We start from the raw sequence: 17,381 nt of genomic DNA, 5'->3' as shown, positions 1-17,381 counted from the left end.
GTGGTAATCAGCAGGAGGTTTCCTTGCCCATGTTTGACCTGATGCCATGAGATTTCATGAGGTCCAGAGTCAATGTTGAGGACTCCCAGGGCCACTCCCTCCTGACTGTATATCACTGTACCGCCACCTCTGGTATGTCTGTCCTGCCGGTGGGACAGGACATACCCAGGGATGATGATGGAAGAGTCTGGGACATTGGCTGAAAGGTATGATTCTGTGAGTATGGCTATGTCAGGCTGTTGCTTGACTAGTCTGTGGGACAGCTCTCCCAATTTTGGCACAAGTCCCCAGATGTTAGTGAGGAGGACTTTGCAGGGTCGACTGGGCTTGGTTTGCCTTTGTCATGTCCGGTGCCTAGAGGTCTGATGCCGGGTGGTCCGTCCGGTTTTATTCTTATTATGACTTTTTTTAGCGAGATTGTACAACTGAGTGGCTTGCTGGGCCATTTCAGAGGGCAATTAAGAATCAACCACATTGCTGTGGGTCTGGAGTCACATATAGGCCAGACCGGGTAAGGACGGCAGGTTTCCTTCCCTAAAGGACATTAGTGAACCTGCTCCACCATTCAAAATGATCATAGCTGATCGTCTAACTCAGTACCCCGTTCCAGCTTTTTCCCCATATCCCTTGATCCCTTTAGCATTAAGAAATATATCTATCTCCTTCTTGAATACATCATATGCAGAAATCTTTGCAGGTGGCAGGACAAGTTGATAAAAAGTAATTCTTCATAAATTGCAGGGCTATGTGGAAAGAGCAGGGGAATGGGACTAATTAGATAGCTCTTTCAAAGAGCCGGCACAGGCACGATGGGCTGAAGTAAAGTACAAACAAGTAATGTCGAAGTTTAATTTATGTAGCTTTCTCTGTGGATAGTGACTGGGATACTGTAATTATTCTCCAAAACCAAGGCGAAAAGATGTGATTGATCATTTCCCAAAATAGGACATCCCCATCTAGTGGCCCAGCAGATCATTACATAGAAAAGTACAGACCAGAAAAAAGATTCTGCAATCAATCTGGCTGGTCATAAACACTAAAATGTTGGCAAACTTGACAAAGTCCGAACTAGTGAGCCTCAAATCCCTAATCAGAACAATGCACAGTTTCTCATTTACTGAACCACATTACTCACAACACAAAACCTCTATACTATTTGTGATGACTTTGTACCAGACATGCCAAACAACTTCAATATGGCTTCAGTTTTGTCTACTTTGCGGTGATGATATATTAAGATGAACTGTATACAAGGTTAACTGCATATAAGGAATACAGAGCTTACATACCGAAAAGGTTTGTTTTGCTACTCCTGCAGATTTTTTGTTTTGGATTCAGAATATTAAGGTTCAGCTCCAATAGCAGCAGTTGTCATCATGGGTCAGCTTGATTCAATTATTAGCATGCTTACCCAAGTCGGAAGGTTTGTGGATTCAAGTTGCACTCCAGGACAAAGCACATCAACAAGATTAATACTGTGAAAAACTAAGAGAGTGCTGCACTGTCTGAAATATGGTTCTTCAGAAGAGGCTTTGTCTGACTGTTCCTGTGAATGTTATTAAGATCCCACAGCACTGTACTCCTTGCGTCCTAGGCCAGGTGTGTCCAACCTGCAACTCTTAGGCAATATGTCGCCCCAGAGCACTGCAATCCGGAACCTTGAAGCTCAGGTAACTCAATCCTAGTTGCAATTATATTTCTAACTTGTTGGTTTGTCCTGTTTGAAACCTGGAGGTTTGGAAAGGCCTATAGCTAATGCTGTTGCCTCACCTAGTGGATAAATCCTAACTCAGAACACCTGGATGCATTACTATCAGCAACTTGAGATGTAAGCAAATAATGAGAACATGGATTTATGCTTTATGCATGAACCCTCCAAGGCACCATGATACATACCTTTGCAGCCCATGAAGACAAAAGCTTGCCATCCTCGTCCTAGCCAACATCACAAGAGATTTTATAGAATCAGCGAAAGGTTACAGCACGGAAGGAGGCCATTCGGCCCATCAAGTCCGCACCGGCTCTATGCAAGAGTAATCCAGCTAGTTCCACTCCCCCGGCCTATCTCTGTAGTCCTGCAAATTTTTTCTTTTCATGGTAATTTGCTAGTCATTCATCCAATTGCAGTTTGTGGGATATTATACGCCAGCTGAATACTGTTTTTGCCTAAATAACAAACATTCCGTTGCCGAGGTACTGTTTTTTCTGAACATTATTAAAAGAAAGAGAAAAAGTTGCATTTATACAGTGCCTTTCACAACCTCAGGACTTCTCAAAGTGCTTCATAACCAATTAAGTACTTTTGAATTATAGGCACTGATTTAATGTAGGGAAACGTAGCAGCCAATTTGTGTGTAGCAAGATCTCAAACAGTTTTTCTGTTTCTCCCCCCCCCCCCCCTGCCCCCACACTCCATTTTACCTACTGCTCAGTGTCCACCTTTTCCTCTCCTCTAATCTGTAAATTGCTCGGAGACATTCATAGTGGTACTTTTGCCAACATTAACATAAAGTGTCCTATAGAAGTGTTATGGGGATCAATCCAAAAATAGTAATTGGAACATTTACTTGATCAATTATTGCATCCTAGCTCATCTCAATACATGCTTATGGTGGACCTTCAATGAAGAATTCTTCATTTTATTCGTAATTGATATACTTGCTGGGGAAAGAGATAGACACCATCCTAGCAACTGACTACATATGGAGATGGGCTAGGAGACAGCATTAAAGGAGTCCTTCAGGAACTCCCTCGGGGTATTGACGCTTTGCTTTTGGGTAGTAAACTGCAGTCAGTGGATCACATCCTCTGGGGCCCACTGTTAACCTGAACCGTAGTGACTCCAGAGCAAGGCAGTTACTTAGGGTGGTGCAGGAGAGAGTGTCAGCATTATATTTCATCATGTGAGGATCACAGCCCAACCTGATCCAAGGATTGGATAGTGAGGAGCAGCAGCAGGAACCCGAGATAGTCCTTTTGCTCCCTCCTCATTCCAGGAAGCCCAATTCTAGTGCCCTACCACATCAGTTCAGATTGGCTAATTCAGCACTGAAAATGGAATCAAACAGGACTCTTTGATCTATAGGACTCAGTACACCACCACATGATCCATTTACATAACAGCCATCAGGAGTACTCAAAGTGCTTTCAATGTATAACTTGAATATACATATACTGAGAAGCAGATTTTAAAAAATGACATTAGGTTAGTTCACTGAAAGCAATTTATGTAACTGCTACCAGCTTATGTAACTGCTGCCATAGCAACTCGCCACTTTAAAAAAAAATCTCATCTTCATTTCAAAGCATTCTTTCAATATATCTCTGAACACTCAGAATAAAAAATGCTTAATAGCAAGCATCACAATAGTTTCAAGCAATAAAATACTTGGTTTTAAAACTGTCTTGAAATGACAAGTCCCAAAGCCACTGTATTTTTTTGTATCTTGGATCACGCATCTGTGAGAAGAAACACTTTCCTTAGCACTGAGCTCTGCGGAGCAACCCGACCAGCTCCTGACATATATAGCAGCATTGCCAGATTAAAATAAAAAGCACTGAAGAATCCGGTCTATAAATTATCTGCATCTCTACCCTTTGAAGTCCAAGTGGTGAAGGCAAGATCAAAAGGTATCTTCCATAATGAACCATTCTGTCAATCAAAAGTGGTTTTCAAAAGGAGTCCCCCAGATACCAGACAATTAATTCAGCAACTCTTGCTTCTGCCAATCTTACTTAATAGACCTTCTGGACGCAGCCAAACTATGACAGTCTTGCTCACAGAGTCCCCTGATGGGACAGTTGCAAAGGCCATGCACATAACTATAAGGGATTGATAGCTAGCCTTGAGATCGATATTTCTATCACCTGGTGGGACTTTGTGTTTCCCAACATTTGTTGAGCAATCTGCGTAAAACAGATGACTCTCTTTTCGAGCAGCAGCCAGGGATGTGGATCTGCTTGGCTCTGACTTTGTACAGAAAGCTACAGGGATAACAGCGTCTGCTAGGAATTCATTCAGAAAAAACAAGGTATTGGACTGGTTAAAAGTCAGTTGAAAATATGTAGGTTGAGATCCAAAATTGGACAGGCTTCTGACCCATCACAATGGATGTTGGGTAAGCCCAGGATTGGGTGCAGCTGCAATACCCCCACAGTCAAATAGCCTGACCTCACTCATAGTTTGGGCTCACACAAAACATAGCGAATTGGGTAAAGTACTAGAGGGTAGAAAACACTGGGATGGTGGATGAATACATAATGGCACCTCAGTCACCGATTGTCGCTGTCATTAATGTGACACAAGACTTGAGAACTTTCTCATTTCATAGAATCATAGAAAGTTACGGCATAGAAGGAGCCTATTTGGCTCATCATGTCCGTGCCGGCCGAAAAAGAACTATCCAGCTTAATCCCACTTTCCAGCACTTGGTCCGTAGCCCTGTAGGTTACGGCACTTCAAGTGCTCATCCAAGTACTTTTTAAATGAGTTTAAGGTTTCTGCCTCTACCACACTTTCAGGCAGTGAGTTCTAGACCCCCACAACCCTCTGGATAAAAAAAATTTCTCCACAGCTCCCCTCTAATCCTTCTGCCAATTACTTTAAATCTATACCCTGTGGTCACTGACCTCTCTGCTAAGGGAAATTGGTCCTCCCTATCCACTCTATCTAGTCCCGTCATAATTTTATATACCTCAATTAAATCTCCCCATAGTCTCCTTTGTTCCAAAAAAACCAACCCCAGCCTATCCAATCTTTTCTCATAGCTAATATTCTCCAGTCCCGGCAACATCCTCGTAAACCTCCTCTGTACCCTCTCTAGTGCAATCACATCTTTCCTGTAATGTGGTGACCAGAACTGTACACAGTACTCAAGCTGTGGTCTAACCAATGTTTTATACAGTTCTAGAATAACCTCCCTCCTCTTATATCCTATGCCTCGGCTAATAAAGGAAAGTATCCCATATGCCTTTTTAACCACCTTTTCTATCTGTCCTGCTACCTTCAGGGATCTGTGGACATGCACTCCAAGGTCCCTCTGTTCCTCTACACCTCTCAGTATCCTCCTATTTACTGTATACTCCCTTGCCTTGTTTGTCCTTCCCAAATGCATTACCTCACACTTCTCTGGATTGAATTCCTTTTGCCACTTTTCTGCCCACCTGACCAGTCCATTGATATCTTCCTGCAGTCTACAGCTTTCCTCCTCACTATCAACCACACGGCCAATTTTTGTATCATCGGAAAACTTCTTAATCATGCCCCCTACGTTTAAGTCCAAATCATTAATCTACACCACAAAAAGCAAGGGACCTAGTACTGAGCCTTGCGGGACCCACTGGAAACAGCCTTCCAGTCGCAAAAACACCAGTCAACCTTTACCCTTTGCTTCCTGCCGCTGACCCAATTTTGGATCTAACTTGCCACTTTCCCTTGGATCCCATGGGCTTTTAGTTTTTTGATCAGTCTGCCATGTAGGACCTTATCAAAAGCCTTGCTAAAATCCATGTATACTACATCATACGCTTTACCCTCATCAACCCTCCTTGTTACCTGCTCAAAAAATTCAATCAAGTTAGTCAGACACGAACTTCCCTTAACAAATCCATGCCGACTGTCCTTGATTAACCCATGCCTTTCTAAATGACGATTTATCCTGTCCCTCAGAATCGATTCCAATAATTTGCCCACGACCGAGGTTAGACTGACTGGCCTATAATTACTCTTTCTCCCTTTTTAAACAATGGTACAACATTAGCAGTCCTCCAATCGTCTGGCACCATGCCCGTAGCCAGATTGGAAAATGATGGTCAGAGCCTCCGCTATTTCCTCCCTTTCTTCTCTTAGCAGCCTGGGATGCATTTAATTCGGGCCTGGCAATTTATCTACTTTCAAAGATGCTAATCCCCTTAATACTTCCTCTCTCACTATGTTTATCCCATCCAATATTTCACACTCCTCCTCCTTAACCACAATGTCTGCATCGTTCCCCCTCTTTTGTGAAGACAGATGCAAAGTATTCATTAAGAACAATACCCACATCTTCCGCCTCTACACATAGGTTATCTTTTTGGTCTCTAATAGGCCCTACTCTTTCCTTAGTTATCATCTTGCTCTTTACGTATTTATAAAACATTTTTGGGTTTTCCTTAATTTTACTTGCCAGTATTTTTCATGCACTCTCTTTGCTTTCCTAATTTCCTTTCTAATTTTGCCCCTGCACTTTCTATACTCCTCTAGCTTTTCTGCAGTATCGAGCTCTTGGTGTCTGACATAAGCTTCCCTTTTTTGACTTATCTTACCCTGTATGCTCCTTGTCATCCAGAGAGCTCTAGATTTGGCAGTCCCGCCCTTTTCCTTTGTGGGAACATGTTTACTCTGAACCCCTTGAATCTCCCCCGTGAATCCCTCCAACTGCTCTGACACTGATTTACCTTCAAGTAGCTGTTTCCTATCCACTTTTGCGAAATCACTTCTCAGCTTAGTAAAATTGGCCTTTCCCCAATTTACTCCTGTTCTATCTTTGTCCTTTTCCATAACTATGCTAAATCTAAATGAATTATGATCACTATCAGCAAAATGCTTTCCCACTGATACTCCTTCAAAGGCTCATTCTCTTTGAACCAAGTCTTTTTCTTCTTCCCTCTTTAGGGGACTGTCATAATTCTCAAGCAATTTGCTCTACTTCCCAACGGTTAGCAGACACTAAAAATAGTAATCATTAAATGAGTAACATTTCCACGTCAGAATTCAGGCGCAATTTTTAATTTGAGCTACCAAGCATAAACATACAGAGAGACACATCACAGGCATTGGGTTAGATCCTGACTTTGTGCAATAGTGTAAAACAGCGAGTCGGCAGCCCCCTTTGCTCTCTCCTGATTTTTTATTTCAATTGAAGGCAATGAAGGAAAGGGGGGAAAACTGATTGGCAAGGGGAGGGAGCAGAATGGATGGGGCCAAAGGGAGGAAAATGGTTGGTGAGAGTACAGAATGTATTGCAAGAGGGAGGGGGAATCAATGGCAATGAAGTGGAAGGTAAATGGATAGCAATAAATGGAAGGCAAAATTAATGGAAACGAAGGAGAGAAAGGGACAGAAGCTAGGAGCAGTGCTTTGGGATAAGGAAGGAAAGTGCGAGCATCAATAGCGGGAGTGGGGAGGGAGCGTGCCAGCATGCCAGATGAACTGGGAGAGGGCAAAAAATTATCAGGGGAAGGAGGGAAGAGTAACAGTTTGAACAGAGGAGAGTGAAAGAAGAGTATTAACTTAAATAGGTTGCAGAGGAAGAAGAGGGCCATGTTGAATTGGCAAGGCAGAGGGAAAAGTTTGCTTTTATGAACAGGAAGGGTTGGAGAAAAATGAGTCTCTGTGATAGGGTGGAGAGTTGGATGGGACGCAGTGTGTCTGGAGTGGGAGTTGAACCTACAACCTTCTGACTCAGAGGCGAGAGTGTTATCACTGAGCCACGGCTAAAACAAGTTCTTCAATTCAATGCATTTTAAATTAAAAGTATTCTATTATGTATATCTTTCAATAATTTTATGTTACACGTATGCCTCCAGACCATTATTAAAGAAAGAACTTGCATTTATATAGCACCTTTCACATCCTCAGGAGATTCCAAAGTGCGTCATGACCAATGAGTTACTTTCGAAGTGCAGTCACCGCAAGGTCCCACAAACAGCAATGAGATAAATGACAAGATAATCTGTTTTAGTGGTGTTGGTTAAGAAATAAATGTTGACCAGGTCACTGGGAAAATAATGCCATGGAATTTTTTTTACATCCACCTGAGAGGGCGGAGTTTGATTTAACATATAACATTGGGAAATGTGAGGTGGGGTGGCGTTGTTAGTAAAGGATGAAATCAGAGCAATAGTGAGAAAGGATATTGGCTCAGAAAATCAAGATATATCATCAGACTGGGTGGAGTTAAGGAGCACCAAGGGGCTGAAAACACTGGTGGGAGTTGTCTATAGGCCTCCAAACAGTAGTGGTAATGTAGGGGACAGCATCAAACAGGCAATTAGAGATGCATGTAACAAGGGTACTACAGTAATCATGGGTGATTTTAATCTACATATAGACTGGCCAAACCAAATTAGCAATAATAATGTGGAGGATGAATTCCTGGAGTATGTACGAGATGGATTGTTAGACCAGTACATTGAGGAGCCAACCAGGGAACAAGCTATCTTACATTGGGTATTGTGCAATGAGAAGGGGTTAATTAATAATCTTGTTCTGCGGGGTCCTTTCTGGAAGAGTGACCATAACATGATAGAATTCTTCATTAAGATGGAAAGTGAAGTAGTCCAATCCAAAACTAGGGTCCCAAATCTAAACAAAGGAAACTACGAAGGTAGGAGGAGTGAGTTGGCTATGATAGATTGGGAAGCTTCATTAAAAGGCAATGGCTAACATTTAAGGAACGAATGCATGAATTGCAACGGTTATACATTCCTTTCTGGTGCAAAAACACAAAAGGAAAAGTGTCCCAACCGTGGCTAACAAAAGAAATTAAGGATAGTATTAGATCCAAAGAGGAGTCATATATAGTTGCCAGAAAAAGTAGCAAGCCTGAGGATTGGGGGCAGTTTAGAATTCAGCAGGAAAGGCCCAAGAGAGTGATTAAGAGAGGAAAAATAGAGTATGAGAATAAACTGGCAAGTAACATAAAAGTGGACTGTAAAAGCTTCTACAAGTATGTAAGAAGAAAAAGATTAGTGAAGACAAATGTAGGTCCCTTACAGTCAGAAACCGAATTTATAATGGGGAAGGACATGGCAGAGCATTTAAACAAATACTTGGTTCTGTTTTCACAGAAGAGGACACAAATAACTTCCCAGAAATGCTAGGGAACCAAGGGACAAGAGAGAAGGAGGAATTAAAGGAAATTAGAATTAGTAAAAAAATAGTGCTGGAGAAATTAATGGGACTGAAAGCCGATAAGTCCTCAGGGCCCGATAATCTGCAACCCAGAGTACTAAAAGAGGTAGCCATGAAAATAGTGGATGCACTGGTTGTCATCTTCCAAAATTCTATAGATTATGCAACAGTTCCTGCAGATTGGAGGGTGGCAAATGTAACCCCACTATTTAAAAAAGGAGGGAGAGAAAACAGGAAACTACAGACCGGTTGGCCTAACATCAGTAGTAGGGAAAATGCTAGAATCTATTATAAAGGATGTGATAAATGGACAATTAGAAAATATCAACAGGATTAGATAAAGTCAACATGGATTTATGAAAGGGAAATCATGTTTAACAAACCTATTGGAGTTTTTTGAGGCTGTAACTGGTAGAATAGATAAGGGAGAACCAGTGGATGTGGTTTATTTGGATATTCAGAAGGCCTTTGATAAGGTCCCACATAAGAGGTTAGCATGCAAAATTAAAGCACATGGAATTGGGGTGAATGTACTGGCATGGATTGAAAATTGATTAACAGACAGGAAACAGAGAGTAGGAATAAATGGTCTTTTTTGGGGTGGCAGGCAGTGACTAGTGGATAATTTGGATGAGGGAACCAAATGTATTATTTCCAAGTTTGCTGACGACACAGAACTAAACGGGATTATGAGTTGGGAGGAGGATGCAAAGAGGCATCATGGCGATTTAGACAAGTTGAGTGAGTGGGCAAATACATGGCAGATGCAGTATAATGTGGATAAATGTGAAGTTATCCACTTCAGAAGGAAAAACAGAAAGGCAGAGTATTATTTAAATGGTGATAGATTGGAAAATGTTGATGTACAAAGAGACCTGGGTGTCCTTGTACACCAGTCACTAAAAGCAAACATGCAGGTGCAGCAAGCAGTTAGGAAGGCAAATGGCATGTTGGCCTTCATTGCAAGAGGATATGAGTACAGGAGCAATGATGTCTTACTGCAGTTATACAGGGCCTTGGTGAGACCACACCTGGAGTATTGTGTGCAGTTTTGGTCTCCTTACCTAAGAAAGGATATACTTGCCATGGAGGAAGTGCAACGAAGGTTCACCAGACAGATTCCTGGGATGGCAGGACTGTCGTATGAGGAGAGATTGGGTCGACTCGGCCTGTATTCACTTGAGTTTAGAAGAATGAGAGGGGATCTTATTGAAACATATAAAATTCTGACAGGTCTAGACAGACTGGATGCCGGGAGGATGTTACCCCTAGTTGGGGGGTCCAGAACAAGGGGTCACAGTCTCAGGATACAGGGTAGGACATTAGGAGTAAGATGAGGGGAAATTTCTTCACTCAGGGTGGTGAACCTGTGGAATTCTCTACCACATGAGTAAGGAAGTCTTGCTGCAATTGTACAGGGCTTTGGTAAGACCACACCTGGAATACTGAGTACAGTTTGGTTTCCTTACCTAAGGAAGGATGTACCTGCCTTAGAGGTGGTGCAACAAAGGTTCACTTGATTGATTCCTGGGATGAGAGGGTTGTCCTATGAGGAAAGCTTGAGTAGATCGGGCCTGTACTCTTTGGAGTTTAGAAGAATGAGAGGTGATCGCATTAAAACATACAAGACTCTAAGAGGGCTTGACAGGGTAGATGCTGAGAGGATATTTCTCCTGGCTGGAGAGTCTAGAACTAGGGGACATAGTCTCAGGATAAGGGGTCGGCCATTTAATACTGAGATGAGGAGGAATTTCGTCACTCAAAGGGTTGTAAATCTTTGGAATTCTCTACCCCAGAGGGCTGTGGATTCTAAGTCATTGAATATGTTCAAGGCTGAGATAGAATTTCGGACTTTAGGGGAATCAAGGGATATGGGGATTGAACAGGAAAGTGGAGCTGAGGTCAAAGATCAGCCATGATCCTATTTAGGCTCGAGGAGCTGTATGGTCTACTCCTGCTCCTATTTCTTATGTCCTTTCAAGACTGGGATCGATAGATATGTTAGGTAAGGGTATCAAGGGATAGGGAGCAAAGGCAGGAAAATGGGGTTAAGGCACAGATCAGCCAGGATCTAATTGAATAGGGGAGCAGGCTCCAGGGGCTGAATGGCCTACTCCTGTTCCTGTTCCTAAGTTCAACAGTACTAGGCAGATTACCGTTTCTTCGTTACACTTTAGAAGTCGGTATTGTTTGGACCATACACTGCAATGGATGAAAACAAATACTTTCCAACGTTCGGCTTTTCAGGATATTACCATTTTTCATCAGAAACATTGTTGACGTGGTGATGGGCGGTATCACCAAACACCGCGGGACTCCTTGTTCAGACTCATCCCTCCCATATATCCAGCTCCCCAGAGGCTTCCCTCGCGTAACTCCTGAAGACTAAGTATTGAAGTTGAAGGGTGCGACTGGCCGGGAACGGTCTAGACCAGCCTCTACTTACACCCAGCGAGTCTGGGCTAGCAGAGGGCTCGGCGCTACGTCTCAATAACATTCACAGACCCAAGCCTTAAAAGAAAAGCTTAAAAGAAGTTGAATGCAAAATGCTCACTTGCAATCAATAAGTATCTCGAGCAATCAGCACAAATTCAAACAGGAGCTCATTCTCAAGTAGTTGCAATAAGCGGTTAATTTTTTTTCATTCACTTCCTCAAGCAACGATGAGGAGCTGCTTTTAATATATATTATATATATATTCAAACTTCACATTTTGGCTTCACTCGTTTCAAACGTACCTGATTGCAATCATCTCCCTTTAAACCACGTTTCCAATCCATAATGAAATGTTTCAAGTAAAGTACTGTAACTCTTTGTTGCAAAGTCTTGCTACATGTTTCCTGACTGACAGCTACGAGGCGAATCCCGCCGGAGCGCAGGCGCACAACTCCGCATCACGGACGGCGGGAAAAAGAAAGACGCAACGTGCGGCTCACAGGTTGGAGTAGGAGTGTTAGTTCAGGGCAATGGAATAAGGATAGGTAGCCAGCCTAGGGCGGGGCCAAGAGTCGTACCTTCAAAAGAGATCGTAATAATTACTCTAACTCAGCAGTGGCTCAGTATAATCCAGTGCTAAGCTGAGGGAGGTGTTTTTTTTTTGTATGTGTGGATGAGATGCTAAACTAAAAGATCCTTTGGTAGTATTTCGAAGAAGAGCAGGGGAGTTGGATGAGGGGGGGTCCAAATGTAATATTTCCAAGTTTGCTGATGACATAAAACTAGGTGGGAATGTGAATTGTAAGGAGGAATGCAAAGAGGCTTCAAGGGGATATAGACAGGCTAAGGGAATGGGCAAGAACATGGCAGATGGAATATAATGTGGAAAAATATGAAGTTATCCACTTTGGTAGGAAAAACAGAAATGAAGAGTATTTTTTTAAATGGTGAGAGATTGGGAAATGTTGATGTTCAAAGGGACATGGGTGTCCTTGTACATGAGTCACTGAAAGAAACATGCAGGTGCTGCAAGCAATTAGGAAGGCAAATGGTATGTTGGCCTTTATTACAAGAGGATTTGAATAAAGATGTTTTACTGCAATTATACAGGGCCTTGGTGAGACTGCACCTGGAGTATTGTGTACAATTTTGGTCTCCTTACCTAAGAAAGGATATACTTGCCATAGAGGGAGTGCAACGAAGGTTCACCAGACTGATTCCTGGAATGGTGGGATTGTCGTATGAGGAGAGATTGAGTAGACTAGGCCTGTATTCTCTAGAGTTTAGAAGAATGAGAGGTGATCTCATTGAAACGTTCAAAATTCTTACAGGGCTCGACAGGGTAGATGCAGGGAGGATGTTTCCCTGGCTGGGGAGTCTAGAACCAGGGGTCACAGTCTCAGAATAAGGGATAGGCCATTTAGGACTGAGATGAGGAGAAATTTCTTCACTCAGAGGGTGGTGAATCTTTGGAATTCTCTACCTCAGAGGGCTGTGGAGGCTCAGTCATTGAGTACATTCAAAACAGAGATTGATAGATTTCTAGATATTAAAGGCATCATGGGATATGGGAATAGTGCAGGAAAATGGCATTGAGGTAGAAGATCCGCCATGATCTTGTTTTTACGGCGGAGCATGCTCGAGGGGCCGGATGGCCTACTCCTGCTCCTACTTCTTATGTTTTCCCTGGTGTTCTGGACAATATTTATTCCTCAACCAACATCACTAAAATAGATCATCTGGTTATTATCACTTTGTTGTTTGTGGGATCTTGCTGTGCGCATATTGGCTGCTGCGTTACATATATTACAACGTGACTACACTTCAAAAAGTACTTCATTAGCTTGTACTTCAAGTGCTTTGGGACACCCTGATGCAAGTTATTATTTATATTTTAAAATGTTGCCTTAATGAGTGTGGTTGGAGTGAATATATTATTTTGAATAGTGTTGTGGTCAGATTTTGAACCTCTTCCAATTTGAAACGAATTGAATCATCAAAGAATGCGTACATAGTCCAGACAGTTTAGCTTGTTTGGTAATCAATGCATTCAGTCGAATACAGATACATTCAACTCAACTGAACAGGTGTAAACTAATATAATCCAGTGGAGATAGCTATTTAAAGATGCACTGTTGCAAACCAAAACAAAATCCATAAGGAAAAATATCATGATATTCTTTGCTACTAGCCAACAAGACAGGCATTTCATCTTTGTTCCATTTGTACACTGCAATATCCTGACAGGAATATTTATCAAGGGCACCAGTTGAATCCTTAACCCTTTCACCATAACTTCTCATCAAGAAACCGTGTTGGGTTTACCACCCAGTATATGTCTAGGAATTAATGATGCCTAAATTTGGTTTGCCAAGCTGCCTTGCACTAAGCAGTTCAGATCATATTAGCATTTACACTATCAAACTCCCATCATACTCTGCATAATGAATGAATGAACCCTTTCTTGCCAAGTATCAAAGAAGCCAGACGACAAAGTTATGAACTAACAATTGTTTATTAAACTTAAAATCACAGTTATCAGCACTTAAACGTAAACAGTGTGTATGAAATAATTATAGAAATGGTTAATTGACAAAATAAATAGCAGATGTTACAAAGGCAGTTCAGGTATTTTGCAGTAATTCAGACCAAAATTTGCACACACTACTCCACTTTTGGTTAAGCGAGTGCTCTCTACAAGCTCATAATTATCCCTAAGACTTCAGTTCTGGCTATCTAACTTCTTTGCTACTATTATTCACAGCTTGTGATGTTTTCAACAAGCTCCCAGATTCTGTGTCCTGTAGTCTACTACAATTCATCTTATATGACCATTTCTTAGACCGTAGAAGTTTGTGGCGTAGAAGGAGGCATAGACTTCTAAGGTCTAAGTAATGGTCTGGGGATGACAAAGGCATGTTGAGAGTTTCAGCAGCAGATGACCTGAGGCAGTGGTGGAGACAGTTTGTTTTGGTTTGCTCTAGGAAAATGGGGGCACAGACCAGCATTCCATGCTGCAATAACCCTCTGTATTAAAAAAAAATCTCCTAACCTCTTTCCTCACTCTTAATGGCAATCTAAATTGACTCCACAGCCAGAGAAAATAGTCTTTCCCAATAGATCATATCAAAACCCTTCATTATTTTAAAAATCTCTATTAAATCTCCTTTTAGCCTTCTTTGCTCCAGCATAAATAGTTCCAATATTCAAGTGTCTCCTCATAATTACAGTTTACCATTTCTAGTATTATCTTGGTGAATCTATGCTGTCTATAGCTCTCTATAATTTGACATGCTTTCTATAAGAGGGTACCCAAAACTGCACACAGTATTCTAACTGTGTCCTAACCCTTTCTGTGCACAAATTTATCATCACCTCTTTACTCTTGCCCTCTATGCCCCTTGTTATAAAGCCCAAAGCACTATTAGTCTTTCTGTGGCTTTATCTAACTGCCTACCACTCCCATTCAGCCAGATCTCATTATGTTTCTCCCAGTGATCCAGCTCCCAGGACCTACTCCAGTGTCCCCAGAACCTCCCTTTCCAGTGTTACAGGACCCGACATCTCCCTTGCCGTGCTCCCACGTTCAGGGATCCGCAACAAAATATTGCTAGACCCTGCAACACTATACCAGTACTGCCAGATCCCATATCCTCTTCCCAGTGGTCCCAATGCTGATGAGGCAGAGTTCTTGATAATACCAGTTGGTATACACCCGTCCTTATAAAACCTCTGACTCAATATGAGCAACACCACAGGAAACCTGCTAATATACATTATCATTTCTGCTATATTACTGTTGTCCTTTAAATACACATAGCTATTTCAGACTTAACAATTAAACAAAGAACTTGCATTTATATAGCACCTTTCACGACCTCAGGACGTCCCAAAGCACTTTACAGCCAATTAAGTACTTTTTGAAGTGTAGTCACCATTGTAATGTAGGAAACATGGCAGTCAATTTGCACACAGCAAAGTCCCACAAACAGCAATGTGATAATGACCAGATAATCTGATTTAGTGATGTTGGTTGAGGGATAAATATTGGCCAGGACACCGGGGAGAACTCTCCTGCTCTGACTTGAAATAGTGCCATGTGATCTTTTACTTCCACCTGAGAGGGCAGATGGAGCCTCGGTGTAAGGTCTTATCCAAAAGACAGCACCTCTGACAGTGCAGCACTCCCTCAGTACTGCACCAGAGTGTCAGCCTAGATTTTGTGCTCAAGTCCCTAGAGTGGGACTTAACCCATAACTTTCTGATTCAGAGGCAAGAGTGCTACGCACTGAACCACGGCTGACACCTACTTCAATTACTTCTTTCACAAATCAACAGTTGTGCAAATTGCCTATTTAGCTCTGATGCCATAGAAAGGGAGAACATTTTATCATCTACGAAGACAATAACTACGTGGATTTATATAACCTCTTTAATATAGAAGAAACATCCAAGGGACTTCACAGAGGCATAAGGAAAATAATGGATGCCAAGCCAAAGAATGAATGATTAGGAGGCGTGAAAAAAAGTTTGGTCAATGAGGTGGGTTTTAAGGAAGTCTTAAAGGAGGAGTAGTAGGGGAAGATGCAGAGGGGTTTAGGGAAGGAATTCCAGAGCATGGAGCCATATGCCTGAAGATGATCACTAATGGTGGGGTGAAAGGGGGCGGAATGTACAACATTGAAACTAGGAGCAGGAGTAGGCCATTCGGCCCTTCGAGCCTGCTCCGCCATTCAATATGATCATGGCTGATCCTCTCTCAATACCATATTCCTGCTCTCTCCCCATACCCCTTGATGACTTCTGTGTCTATAAATCTAGCTATCTCCTTCTTAAATATATTCAGTGACTTGGCCTCCACAGCCTTCTGTGGTAGAGAATTCCATAGGTTCAGCACCCTCTGAGTAAAGAAATTTCTCCCCATCTCAGTCCTAAATGTCCTACCCTGTATCCTGAGACAGTGACCCCTTGTTCTGGACACCCCCCCCCCCCAGCCAGGGGAAACACTCTCCCTGCATCCAGTCTGTCTAACCCTGTCAGAATTTTATATGTTTCAACGAGATCTCCTCTCATTCTTCTAAACTCTAGTGAATACAGGCCGAGTCGACCCAACCTCTCCTCATACGACAGTCCTGCCATCCCAGGAATCAGTCTGGTAAACCTTCGCTGCACTCCCTCTATGGCAAGTATATCCTTTCTTAGGTAAGGAGACCAAAACTGCACACAATACTCCAGGTGTGGTCTTACCAAGGCCCTGTATAACTGCAGTAAGACATCATTGCTCCTGTACTCAAATCCTCTTGCAATGAAGGCCAACATGCCATTTGCCTTCCTAACTGTTTGCTGCACCTGCATGTTTGCTTTCAGTGACGGGCGTACAAGGACACCCAGGTCCCTTTGAACATCAACATTTCCCAATCTACCACCATTTAAATAATGCTCTGCCTTTCTGTGTTTCCTTCCGACATGGATAACTTCACATTTATCCACGTTATACTGCATCTGCCATGTATTTGCCCACTCACTCAACTTGTCTAAATCGCCTTGAAGCCTCTTTGCATCCTTCTCACAACTCACGATCCCACCTAGTTTTGTGTCGTCAGCAAACTTCGAAATATTACATTTGGTTCCCTCATCCAAATCATTAATATATATTGTGAACAGCTGGGGCCCAAGCACTGATCCCTGTGGTACCCCACTAGTCACTGCCTGCCACCCCAAAAAAGACCCATTTATTCCTACTCTCTGTTTCCAATTTTCAATCCATGCCAGTATATTACCACCAATCCCATGTGCTTTAATTTTGCACACTAACCTCTCATGTGCGACTTTATCAAAGGCCTTTTGAAAATCCAAATAAGCACCTCCACTGGTTCTCTCTTATCTGTTCTTTCAGTTACATCCTCAAAAATCTCCAGTAGGTTTGTCAAACATGATTTTCCTTTCATAAATCCATATTGACTTTGTCTAGTCCCATTGCTATTTTCTAAGTGTCCTGTTATTACATCCTTTATAATAGACTGTAGCATTTTCCCTACTACTGATGTTAGGC

General features: G+C 42.2%; 1 protein-coding gene across 1 annotated transcript in view; it reads right to left on the bottom strand.

The window, feature by feature from the left end:
- LOC137345065 (5'-AMP-activated protein kinase subunit gamma-2-like) overlaps positions 1–11,709 on the bottom strand; it is a 514,189-nt gene extending 502,480 nt beyond the window's left edge. Inside the window, exon 1 of the mRNA XM_068008521.1 lies at positions 11,632–11,709. Within this exon, the coding sequence (XP_067864622.1) occupies positions 11,632–11,673 (42 nt within the window). The 5' untranslated portion in view covers positions 11,674–11,709. The remainder of the gene's footprint in view (positions 1–11,631) is intronic.
- Between the last annotated feature and the right edge of the window lie 5,672 nt (positions 11,710–17,381).

The sequence above is a fragment of the Heptranchias perlo genome, chromosome 2 (genome assembly GCF_035084215.1).
Source record: "Heptranchias perlo isolate sHepPer1 chromosome 2, sHepPer1.hap1, whole genome shotgun sequence".
NCBI classification, from domain to species: Eukaryota; Metazoa; Chordata; class Chondrichthyes; order Hexanchiformes; family Hexanchidae; genus Heptranchias; species Heptranchias perlo.
Note: the sequence above shows the minus strand (reverse complement) of the source record. Positions and strands in the feature narration are given on the sequence as shown.